The sequence below is a fragment of the Epinephelus moara genome, chromosome 9 (genome assembly GCF_006386435.1).
Source record: "Epinephelus moara isolate mb chromosome 9, YSFRI_EMoa_1.0, whole genome shotgun sequence".
NCBI classification, from domain to species: domain Eukaryota; kingdom Metazoa; phylum Chordata; class Actinopteri; order Perciformes; family Serranidae; genus Epinephelus; species Epinephelus moara.
In genome coordinates, this window is record NC_065514.1 from 14,396,198 (window position 1) to 14,408,732 (window position 12,535).

Genomic DNA, 12,535 nt, shown 5'->3' on the forward strand with positions numbered 1-12,535 from the left:
TGTCTGTATGTGTTGTGTGTGTGTGTTTATTTAGAGATTAGGAAGAGTCTGGTCTCTGAGGATCAGTAAAGCAAGTTCTCATTTACTTTGAGCAAACATTGTGTTGTACAGCCTCTCCATACCGTATCCCTGAACCTTGTCTTTTGTTTGTTTGTTGACACAGAAATCGTGGCGGGCAGCCGAGGATGTCAGTGACACAACGCCACGAGAGCGAGCCCTGAAGAGCGTCAGTTTCCAGGAATCGGTCAGCGTTATCTCTGACAGGCCTGCAACCATGGAAGTGGAGAGCCAGCAGATCCAACATGGCTGCCTCAGCAGCCCCAGTAACCGAGCCCACAATGCAGTTGGTGTGAAAGTGGAGACTCCTGACAGCGAGGTGATGCAGGTATGCAGCTTCTCTCTTGTTATTTTTTTAATTCTTCTAGGATGATTTCAAAATTGATGTGATCCCTAAAATTGTTCAGAACTTTGTCATAAATCATTTTAAGACTGTTTAATTATGTTGAAATATGAAAAATGATAACTTTCTTATATAACCTACATTATAATACAATAGTAGTACATGATGGCAATGTTTTTATCTGCTGCGTCCACAGGAGATCCGCTACTTGGACCAGGTTTTAGACGCCGCCTCAGAAACCCCCACCAATGGAAACTCTTCTCCCCCAGAACACATCAAATCAATCAGCATCGACGGAAACTCTCCTTCCGTCTGCGTGTCCGCCTCCTCTCCCATCAGCCACCAGTCGATCGTCGTGGAGGGTCAGAGACAGACCACATTCCTCCATCAGGACGACTCTGCTGTGAGGACCAACGGTCACGTGCAGGCAGAGGAGTCGGCGAGCAGCAGGGCGAGGTTTGAGCTGAGATCGTTTCACGAGGAGAAGCGGCCGGCAAAACTCTTCACCCCTGGAGAGGAGCAGCAGGTCAGGGTGACGAGGAGGCGACCCTCGGAGGAGGTAAATGGCTGTTATATAATGTATCAGCTGTGAGAGACTCAGTAACAGAAGAAACACGCAGTAATGTTATTGAGAGTCTAGACTCTGTGTCTGTATTGACATGTGTTTGTAATAAGAGAGCAGAGGAAGGCTGGTAAATGTTCTACCAAATGAACATAAAGTAAACAAGCATTAATGTAAACTGCATGCTTTGTTGCATGAGACACAATAAAATGGCGGCTACATTGTGACAGGGTGAGCTTAAAAATGAAAGTTTAAGCTTCAAATTAGTGACTCAATCAATCCTAAAATGAGTCGTCCTTTTCATTGTAAAAATGTCAAAACCAGACTTTTATCTTGAAGAAAAACATGATGGCTGAGCTTTTCTTTGTAGGTAAAATAAGATTCTCTAGAGCAGGGGTGTCAAACATATGGCCCGTGGGCCAGAAAGGGTCCAATCTGGCCCACTCGATGACTTTGCTAAGTGTAAAACTTGCAGAGAAGTCGTACTGCTGTTTCTATTTGTCTATTTGTCCAAATGATCCAGCTCCTATTTCTTCACAGAGGTTATGTGTATGTGGCCCATGAACTAAAATGAGTTTGACAACCCTGCTCAAGACAAGTACAGTATATATTCATGGCTTTCACTCAAAGTTGACAAGTCAGGCCTTTTCTCTAAGGTTTAAGAAACCAGCTTCAGCATTAAAACACAGGTCTAAAATATATGAATATTGTTGAGTTAAAAATGTACAAAAGGTAGTTTTTCCAGGTATGGTATTAGGTTATATGTTTGTACTTGATTCATCTACATCTTTACATACAGCTTATACTGTACTCATCACAATACAGTTCAAATCATAAAAAATCAAATCATAAATTCGAGAAATTAGAGCCTAAGGGGAAGCAGTTTTCAAATCATAAGTGTATTAACCCTGTGTAACAAGAGCACATGATGCGACCGCCCACAAGGTTAGTTGTGGTTCACATTGTCATCACAGATAAGGGAACAGTGATGACCAGTGGAAACAAATGAAAAACAAACCATGGAAAACAAGATCATTATCAGCCGAGTCACAGTGTTTATGAGCCTCTGATCTGTCTCTTGATCTCTAGCAAACAGCTGGTTGGTGAGGCGATGGAGAGCAGGTATTTCCTGTATCACCTGTCAGCAGACCCCGAACAGGCTCCATTGGATGGGAGCAGGGGCAGAGTGACTTCAAATCTTTCTCCTGTTTTTGTTGGCTAATATGTCATGAGAAGCTAATGCTAATGGGATATTACTGGAAATGCTCCTTATTAAGTCATTTTCCTAGCCGCTTATCCTGTTGGGGATCGCGGGGGGGCTGGAGCCTATCACAGCTGACATTAGGCGAGAGGTGGGGTACACCCTGGACAGGTCACCAGACTATCACAAGGCTGACACATAGAGACAGACAACCATTCACACTCACATTCACACCTACGGACAATTTAGAGTCACCAATTAACCTGCATGTCTTTGGACTGTGGGAGGAAGCTGGAGCACCTGGAGAAAACCCACTCTGCCACTGGGACACCATGCACCACCATGCTGCCTGAATATTCATCACCCTCTTACCTCCTTTCCCAGGTTCAGGAGCTGGAGCGTGAGCGTCAGGAGCTGATCAAAGACCAGGCAGTGAAGAAAAACCCTGGCATCGCCCAGCGTTGGTGGAACCCTCCCCAGGAGGTAGCCTCCCATTTTATTTTATTGTTTGCTATTTTGACTCCATCGACCTCCTGACAAACCGATTCGTTGGTCTTTTGGTTGATTTTTTTTTTTTTAAATTAATTTTAGGTTCCTTTGGAAGAACAGCTGGATGCAGAGCAGCTTGAGTCTCTCAAGAAATACCAGGAGAGGAAACAGCAGAAACAGGGTCAAACTTATACATACACACAGGTAACTCACACACACACATAGGACCAGTGATGCAGGATATGAAGATGATGTTTGATCACCAGTGTTAGATTTGTTGAGCTTTTTATATTTCGTGCGAGGGTGATCCTTGTTGTTGTACATTTGCTTCTAACCTTCTAACTCTCCTTTGTATTCTGTCCTCCCATCTCTATTTGCAGCCCCAGGTGTCAGGTCCTCCCACCATGGTGACCTTCGATCCTGAGCTAAACAGGAAGGATGACATTGTGGAGGAGCAGATCGACTTCTCTTCTGCCAGGAAGCAGTTTCTCCAAGGGGGGCAAACCAAGAGGGACGTAGCTCCTCAAATATACTCCGCCAAACCCTTTTCGAAATCCAGGGGCAGCCAGGGGAGCAGTGACATTGTCGAAGAAACCGGGGAGGGTCACGTGACCTGGTCTGATGAAGGAATTGCGACAGAATTCACTTGTGCACGAGCTGTAATGACAATCCTGCCTGATGAGGAGGAAGGGAAGAGCCATTTCAATCCAGGTTTCCACCCAGAGGAGTCTGACTCAGGGTTAGACGAGTTATCTGTCCGTTCTCAGGACACCACTGTGTTTAGCTTGGATAACGTTTCTGACAGCGGGGCTTCGCTACCGCCTACCCCGCTGCCGCTTACCCCGGTGTCACCGCCCACCCCCCAGCCCACCACGCCAGTCAATGGGCAGACCAGCAGCAGTCCAACGGAAGACGACCTGGAGTACCACGCAGGGGTACTTGTCCAAAATGCTATCCAAAATGCCCTGGCAGCTCGGGATGGAGGGGAGTGGCAGGCATCTGACTTGAATTCCTCCCAACCTAGCGCCCCTGTGTCTCCATCCTCAGTTTCTACGAGTAGCCCAGTGCCAGTTTCTTCCTCTCCTGTGTCTTCTGGTGGAGCTCCCAGCCTCCAGTCACCAGTGTCCTCCAGTCCTGCTCCATCCGACGTGTCGCCTCAGCCAGACAGACGACCAGAAGTAAGAGTCATTGCCCAAGAGAAGCCTTCAGAGTCCGAACATGCTGTGCAGCAGCAGCAGCAGCAGCAGCAGCAGCAGCAGCCCTCCAGTCCAGCACAGCAAGCACAGCTCCAGACGCCTTCTCCACCTCCTTCTCAGCCCGTCTCTCCACCCCAGAGACCCAGAGACGGAGGCCCCAGAATCAAAATCCAGTCCTCTTACGCCAGAGCTCTCGCCTCCTCAGCCCCGGCTCCAGCTCCTGCACCTGCACCTGTCTCTGCAGCTCCGGTTTCCAGGCCGACCCCAGTCTACCGTCCCCCTTCTCCTCCGAGCCCAGAAAAACCAGAATTCAGCTACTTCAGCAAATACTCCGAAGCAGCCGAACTGCGCAGCACGGCAGCAGCAGCACGAGGCCCTGAGGCGGAGGCAGCGAGCGGCCCGTTCCGCCTGCGCTCCAAGAAGCAGCGAACTTTGTCCATGATTGAAGAGGAGATCCGAGCGGCTCAGCAGAGAGAGGAGGAGCTGAAGAAACAGAGGGAGGAGCAACCTGTTGTTATCGTCCGCCCCAGCAACCCTTCATACAACAGTCTCGGTTCTGTGAGGTCGGGGATGCGGCAGACTAAGATTTCCCCAGCAGATAAGATGAAGAGCAACAGCCTGCCAGCAAGACTCACACTGACAGCGAAGACAGCACCAGGTTAGTGAGCACTAAGGTGTTGTTGTTGCAGTAGAACTTGCCACCCATGCTCCAACAGACATATCTAACTTTTTTCCGTGATGTGCAGGAAAAATCGAGAAGGTTCGACCTGCACCGCCTGTCTCACCCTCGCCTTCAGACGGAGCCTTGTCTGACGCCGGCAGCGAGGACTCTGGAGGACGGCCCAAAAACTTCATGCAGACGCTAATGGAAGACTATGAAACACACAAAGTGAAGAGGAGGGAGAAGCTAGAGGACAACAGTGTGAGTGTTTGAACCTTGATAAACTAGATTAGCAGAGGAAGGACGACTCTTACTGTCAGTAAATGAAATGTAACTAAATAAGCCTGTGAAAGTTCTTGTTGAACGTCTGGACATAAGACACATGCAACAAAGCTGCCAAAGTGTAGTGAGTTACCCCAGCTCATCCCACATTACGTGCTTGTTTGGCTCTTGTGGCTCAGTGGGAATTGGTAATGTCAACATGGCTGAATGCTGGCATTAGCAAATACTGTATAACACCAAAGGGAATTTCCCAGCCTGAAGCAGGAAGTAAAACTGAAAGTAAGTCACAGACGCTGGGGGATTTCTGTCCTGACTCCATCTTTCCCATTTTTTTTTTGTATCTGAATACGTCTGGCAGTGTGTCATTATTCAGAATTAGGTCTCTGCTGAGAAGTATTGTATCGTGGCGGACTAAACTGTCATAATAACTGTGTGAAGAATGATTGGCTCACATGGTGGGAAAAGGTTACATAACCAGGAAATGTCACAGATGACAGTTTCACTTCTCCACCTGTTCATAAGCACCATACACTTGATTTAATACTCACAGAGGAGAATAGATTAATGACATGACATGGCACCAACAGATCATATACTGCAAGGGTTGTTGTCACCCGCTGATGTTGTTATTGTTTATCCATCACATGTGTTGACTCTTTGTACTGTTGCTTCCCTCCTGCTGGTCGGTCAGTATGCCCGTTTGTTGCTGGCCAACGAGGTAACCAATGAGGTACCTGTCTCACCTCAAACCTGTTCACTCCATGAGCGGCCTTCACTGACAGACCTGGGTCAGACTAAAATGTAAAGTCTCAGAAAAAGTGATGCATTCCCGTTTATATTTGGCCTGTTTCTGTAACTGCTGAAGATCATTATGGGTTAATAGACCAAGACCGCACACTCAATATCATATACCAGTCCATGCTCCATACTTGATCCGTACAGGGACTTGAACCGGTGACCCTCTGGTTCCCAAGCCAAGTTCCTTTGGACTGAGCTACTGCTGCCCTGGAATTATTATACACAGTGATTAGGAGAGGATATTAAAGGTATTTGTTTCAGAGGGTGACCTCAGTTCAGCTCACAAAGAGGAGAAAGTTACCAAATACAGAAGAGTTGCAAGAGCGGAGTTTTCCATGAGCAAACACTTTCTTCTTCCCCAAGAAATGGTCACAACATTGTAGATGAGTCAACAGGAAGAAACACAAACTATGTCACTTCTCTCAGCCTCCCATATATGAAAGTGGTCCGACAAATATAGATGGGGATGTATTGTTTTAGTTCGAAACCTTTGACCGTCACTTATCTGATCCCAGGTCTGCTTCTGGTCTCACTGCATTACTGTTCTGCTCTGTGGTGTTGGTGCTGCATGTGCTTGTCCATGGATTTGGTGTGACCTTTGACCTCCCCTCCACCAATGCACAGTGTTATGCATTTGCCTCCCCTTGTATACAACACATATACAGCACCAGTAATAAAATAAAATAGGAGATGTGTGCTACTTAAAGAAATACTATGCAGGATCTTCCTAACAAGAAGTAATCCCTCTCTATCATCGCTTAAAATCTAATAGAAGTGTGTGGCGAGAATTTATTTGTCTTCACTCTGCCCTCTGCCTGTAGTTTCTTATTTTCTTTTTATTTTCTGTGTTCGGATCATTTATGGGCGTGTACCCCCACAGCGCTCAGATGAAGTTGAGGCTTTACAAAAAGGTACCAACAAGCTGTCAGACTGTAAGCAGCAGGCATTTAAAAAAACACAAATATAGTGAGGCGAAATGCCAATACAGAGTGAACCCAGGGTTGGCGTTTTCTACTTTCGCCAGCGAGCATGTTTACAGACGGTCCTGCATTGTATAGCTTTATTATTATTTAATTATTTTGGATGACAAAACTGAATAAATGTCAAGTTCTTGGATAATAAACCTCAGATAATGATACTTCTCTGTCAAATTAATGTATATATGGTTTCAAATATATCATTTTTTTCCTTCTGAATACACAGCATGTTTTATTCAAACAGTATACAACTGTTAAATAATATGTTTTTAAAAAGATAAGCTTTTCTAAGTTGTTATATGTGGTGTATGTCTGTGTTGTGATCACCATCAGCTGGAGGTCGTAGACATATTAGCGAGCATCAACACTTCTACTTACTACTCAAGTAGAAGCTTAAGTAGGGCTCAGTGTTTGGCAGTCATTTAGTGTCCATCATTTTCTACCCACAGTCTTCCCTTCACCTTGGATCCCTGCTCACAAAGACGTCTTTCCTGTGTGTGTAGATGAGCTTATGTGTGTGTGAATGTGTGGGTCTTGGGGGGACGGTAATTGGGGAACATATATTAATGGAGCAAATCTAGTGATAAAGCATGAAACTCTCCCTGACATGGAGTAAAGTGACTTTTGTTTTTTACTGTCAAATACTGCAGGTGCGCTTCATTTGGTGGTTTATTGTGATAGATACGTCTTAAGGACTCCATTACTGCTGGATGGTTTAACCAAGCGCTCCCTCAGTTTTTGATATACACTGCATGCCTTTTTAAAGCCACTGTGGTGTGTCTTGTTTTTGTGATTCCGTTATATCCCTTGAGCCGTGGAAAAGCATGGGTTTTTTTCAGTGAACACTTTATGCTAACCATTAACTCAGACTGTGCTCACATCTAATTGATTGCCTTGCGATTGACAGGTTCTGGAGGCCACTCGCGTCACCAGGAGGAAAAGCGACATGGCGCGGAAGTGGGAAGCCGGTATCTATGCCAACGAGGAAGGAGAGGAAGAAGAAGAAGAGGAGGAGGAGGAGGAGGAAGAGGAGGAGGAGTAGACTGCTCCTTCCAGAGACAGTTAAGGGACCGAGAGGGAAGGAGGAGGAAGAGACTGAAGGAAAAACGCAGCGAGGATGTGGAAAGGAAACAGTATTTATTTCACTCATAGTATTCTGATCACATGACCCACTGGCTCGACCAATGGGGCTCATCGAAGAGATGCATCGAGTTGTGGATTTTAGAGGATTGAAGGCCGACAGTATGTGAAGAGACTGAGTATGTGAGAGACATTTGAAGTGTTGAGGTGATGCAAGAGACACTTTGAAAGGGTTTGATGGTGGTTTAAGAGCGCTGCTCAGAAGTGCATTGGGAATTGAAGGTTTTTAATAGTTGGTAGACGCTGAATGACGTAAATATTCATAGGATTTTTCATTTACCTGTTGTTGTTTTTTTATTGAAATATGGGCTGAGATCTAAAGATTTTATTTTGACTGGTTGCCTGAGACTTGCTGATGATGGTTTTGGCAGTGGGTGCTTGATAATAACCCCAATATTCAATTCAAAATGTGTGGAGAGGGTTGCAAACGACAAACAGGCATATGCAGAGTGACTATCAAGAAACTTCTAACTGAAAGGAGTTAAAGAGAGGAGACAAAGCGAGGCCTGATATCTGTCAGATTTTGATGATGCTGCAATGTTTTCCAGGCACTTAAACAAATGGGAGCATCACCTTCAGAGCCCGTAAAGTTTAACCTTCTGCATCTTGTAGTGCCACAACACACCACAGATATAACACATGTACGGCATGTCGGTGGGAGCTTTTGCAATCCTTTCAAGCATCTGCAATAAATCTTAAGTGCCGACTTGAGGGTCCTTGAACTGTTGAATGCTAGCGAGGAAATTTGAAAAACTAGCATCGAGGTTCAACTTTGCCTTAGATCGTCAGTGATTGTTGGATGCACGATATGTATGATGTATTTTATCTTCTCTTATTCTGCAGTTTCAGTAGACCTTAGAGAAAATACCACATTAGATAGAAAGTCTGTCTATAAAACACTATTCTTCAGTGACTTCATGTCTATTAAGTGACAGACACATGGGAAAGAGGGAAGCTAACTGCGGGTCATGTTTGCGTCACTTCAGTCAGAGTGTGTATGAAATAAAGGGCTGGGTCGAGGGCTTTTATATCCTAAAGTAAATCACTTATTTTACCTTCGCTGGCTACGTCGCTTTGTTGACCTGTGCTTTCTGATGTAAGCAGTTGTTTCATGTATTATACTGAGGTAGGATTGTGTATTTGATATATGAACATGTATGTTAAGATTCCAGTGAGGGCGACTGCCGTGTATCTACTATACCTTGCTAGCTGAGGATAAAGTTTGATGAAAAATATTGAAAAAGCGTTTTATAAAAAAAAGTTGTTTTACCAAAAACAGAATGTTGTTATTTAGAGAACAGTCCGCCTACGCTTTTAAAAAATCTATTTAAGAAGTTTCTGGTTGTGTGCATGGAATGACACTCCTTTCCTAACCCTGACACAAGCACACAACAAGCAGAAGCTAACCGACAGTGCAAAGGCTCATTAACAGGCCGTAACTACAGGCTCAACTTCTGCTTATTTTGTATGATAATAACGTAACAGGGGAGGTTCATGTGTTGGGGTTGTCAGTTTTTTTACTAAATATATTGTGAGCTTTGATTTTACAGGATGTGACTTCCTGTTTTAAATGAACGATGAATGATTTACTGCGATACTGTGGATTGTCCAGGTGTGGAAAGTAAAGTTCAGCTTCAAAACTAAACACATTGAAACAGGAGTAATCCCTGTAGCCTGTAGGATTGTCTTTAAAGGGACAGTTCACCCTGAAATCAAAAATACATATTTTGTCCCTTACCTGTAGTGCTGTTTATCAGTCTGGATTGTTTTGGTGTGAGTTGCCGAGTGTTGGAGATATTGGCAGTAGAGATGTCTGCCTTATTTCCGATATAATAGAACTAGATGGAACTCGGCTTTTGGTGCTGCAAAAAACTACATTTGAAAAACTCAACATCAGTGTCTCTTTCCAGAAATCATGACCTGGTTACTCAAGATAATCTCTCTTTCCAGAAATCATGACCTGGTTACTCAAGATAATCCATAGACCTTGTTGTGAGCTTCATGTAGGAACTATTTTCCTTGTACCGAACAACTGGCAACCATATCACTGTGCAGAAGGAAGCGTGCATCTACTCACGGACAGGAGGCTTGTGTTTTTGACAGCAAAAGATGTAAAAATTAAGAAAATAGTTCCAACATGAAACTGCTCACAAAAAGGTAAGGTAAGAAGAAAAATATGTAGTTTTATTTTGGGGTAGGAAGCAGAAGGAAGCGTGCATCTGCTCACGAACAAGAGGCTCGTGCATGTGACAGCACGAGATGTAATTAATGGTGTTCTTATTGGCTAAGCTGTAACGTTAGCTAGCTAGCTAGTATTGATAGGTGAGCTAGCAGTAGATGCACGCTTCCTTCTGTGTGGTGATATGGTTGGCGGGTATATTTCCATAGAAGGAAAATAGTTCCGACATGAAACTGCTCACAAAGAGGTAAGGCAAGAAGAAAAATATGTATTTTTGATTTTGGGTAGGAAGCAGAAGGAAGCGTGCATCTTCTCACGGACAACAGGCTCCTTCTTATGACAGAAATGTAAATATTAATGGCATTCTTCTTGGTTAAGCTGTAACGTTAGCTAGCTAAGTGAAGATAGCTAGCAGTAGATGCACGCTTCCTTCTGCGTGGTGATATGGTTGGTGGGTGTAGTTCAGTAGCAAAAAAAATAGTTCTTATATGAAACTGCTCACAATAAGGTCATGATTTCTGGATAGAGACATCACTGTTGAGTTTTTCAAATGTTTTTGGCACTTTCAGCACCACAAGCCGAGTGCCATCTAGTTTCATTATATTCTAGAGACGGCAGACATCTTTACGGCGGATATCTCCAACACCCAGCAGCTTACATCAAAACAATCTAGACTGATAAGTAGCACTACAAGTAAGAAGAAAAAATATGTATTCTTGATTAGGGGTGAACTGTCCCTTTAAATGAGAACTGAAAGTAGAAATGTGTCAGCGTGGCTGTACAAACAGTATTTTTGAACCACTTTAATTGAAAAGTAGCAAAGTGATTTTGTTTGTCAGTCTTTTTAGCTTTATTGAAGCCTTTGAGATTTTCTTTCGGCATAAGGATGTCAGGAAGATGGTGAGAAAGATTATCCTGTAAACCCCAGGTCGATCACAGCATCTGCTAGCGTGTCTTGTTCTGTAAGTGTCCTTCGGCCAGGCACTGACCTTTGTGTTTGCTCACAAACACACTGAATAAATTCTATATCACTAAAACTGAGGTAAACTTGCACAGAAGATAAAGAATTGCGGGACACATACTAACCCTTGACAATAATGACTCTCTATTATATTTATTGGGACAGTCCCAGCCTGAGTGCAACTTATCTGACTCTATTTAATTATCTATTTGCTCTCTGAGGGAAACGTAGTGCCAGCAGCCACCAAGAGGAAGTAAGAACCGAGGACTCGTGCCTATGTGATGTGCCCATTTCCCCCTGAAACAAAACCAACATTGGTTCCAGAGAATCCTCCTCTGTCTTGTTTTCGGACATGTGATGAAAAATATTTTTTGAGACTGAGATTTGATGGTGGTGCAGCAGAACATTGTGTCGAGGTACAGTGCCGCTGACGCTGATGTGAGAGTCATTTTGCCACATGACTTAAAGGATGAACAAAATGGTATTTTTTGCTTTACCATGTGAGAGATATTCAATTGCAGAGGAGAGTGAACAGACATTTTTTATTCAGGATGAATGGCATGGTGATACAGATCCTTTGTGACAGATGATAGTTTTACAGTGGCCTGTTCTGGATGGCGGCTGAGCATCTACTGTATCTGAGCTTTATTCACAGCACGATTTGAGTTTTAAGCAACAAAAGCAAATGGCTTCCTCCCTAGTTTACTGTAGCTGCTGCAACACATTGTAAAACTGTTTTATTGTACACAAACACACACACGCTGTCCTCATGTCACCTTTTAGGACACAACTGAAATTTGAGTTCTCATTGGATACAAAGCTTTTGAAATGGTAACAGACATCATGCACACTCAGAGGAGTTCTAATTGTGTGATTTATTATAATTATTATTATTATTATTATTATGCTTTTGTTGTTTGAATTCATGGTGCACAGATGATTTATTTATCATTTTAAAATGCTGGGAGCTTGTTTTCACCTGCAGGAGCGCCCGAGCTTCAGTGTGGGACTGTCTGTGTGTGTGTGTGACGAAGCAATCTTATTATACAGTATACAGTATAACCTCTGTTCCTATGTTAACCACTTGTATGCTCATACTCTGCTTTGTTATTTTATAGCACATGTAAGGCTCACAGTTATACACCTACTATACATATTATGAATATTTTCTCATTAAAAACAAAACCTGTACATGTGGGATTTCTGAGTGGTTCTTCATGTTAATGAGCTTATGATTACCAGTTAACTCAGGGGCTGCGGCTCTAGAGCCACATATATATCAGTGTTACAGGCCTAAAGAAATTCTTACATTCTCGAATTGTAAAAATGTGAAGCCTCTATCCTCCTGAGACCCTGTGTCCTCATATGAGGACATCATGTTACGGGTTTCCTTGACCTTCTACGTTCATGGACACTTTTTTGTGCCATCTAGTGGTAGTAAGAGCACAATACACTAATCCATGTGGCACTTTTTCCTTGAAATTTGTTTACCCCTTTAGCTCTGCTTTCCAAAGGGCGGCTGAAATATATCTCGCGAGCTCTAGATAAAGCCCAGCTGGATACTACTCCAGGTGGAGGTGTCTCGTCCTCATTCATGTCCAGACCTTGAAAATAAGGCTGCAACCGGTCCCATTCCTCGCAACAGAGGCATTCCTCTTCTGTGGGCACTGGGGCACAGCATTCACAGGT

At 43.8% G+C, this 12,535-nt stretch overlaps 1 protein-coding gene and 1 long non-coding RNA gene across 3 annotated transcripts in view; one reads left to right on the forward strand and one right to left on the reverse strand.

Moving 5' to 3' along the window:
* LOC126395241 (A-kinase anchor protein 2) overlaps positions 1-9,639 on the forward strand; it is a 108,101-nt gene extending 98,462 nt beyond the window's left edge. Inside the window, exons 9-15 of one of the 2 annotated variants that reach the window (XM_050052555.1) lie at positions 164-385; positions 597-959; positions 2,548-2,646; positions 2,755-2,856; positions 3,033-4,506; positions 4,595-4,770; positions 7,474-7,879. In XM_050052555.1, the coding sequence (XP_049908512.1) occupies positions 164-385; positions 597-959; positions 2,548-2,646; positions 2,755-2,856; positions 3,033-4,506; positions 4,595-4,770; positions 7,474-7,608 (2,571 nt within the window). In that variant the 3' untranslated portion in view covers positions 7,609-7,879. Of the gene's footprint in view, positions 1-163; positions 386-596; positions 960-2,547; positions 2,647-2,754; positions 2,857-3,032; positions 4,507-4,594; positions 4,771-7,473 lie in introns of both variants that reach the window. The other variant, XM_050052556.1, reaches the window with a different exon arrangement.
* Positions 8,021-12,520, reverse strand: LOC126395260 (uncharacterized). The gene is made up of 2 exons (XR_007570425.1): positions 9,667-12,520; positions 8,021-9,626 (listed from the first exon to the last, which is right to left on the reverse strand). It is a non-coding gene; the product is annotated as an uncharacterized LOC126395260 (long non-coding RNA).
* Between the last annotated feature and the right edge of the window lie 15 nt (positions 12,521-12,535).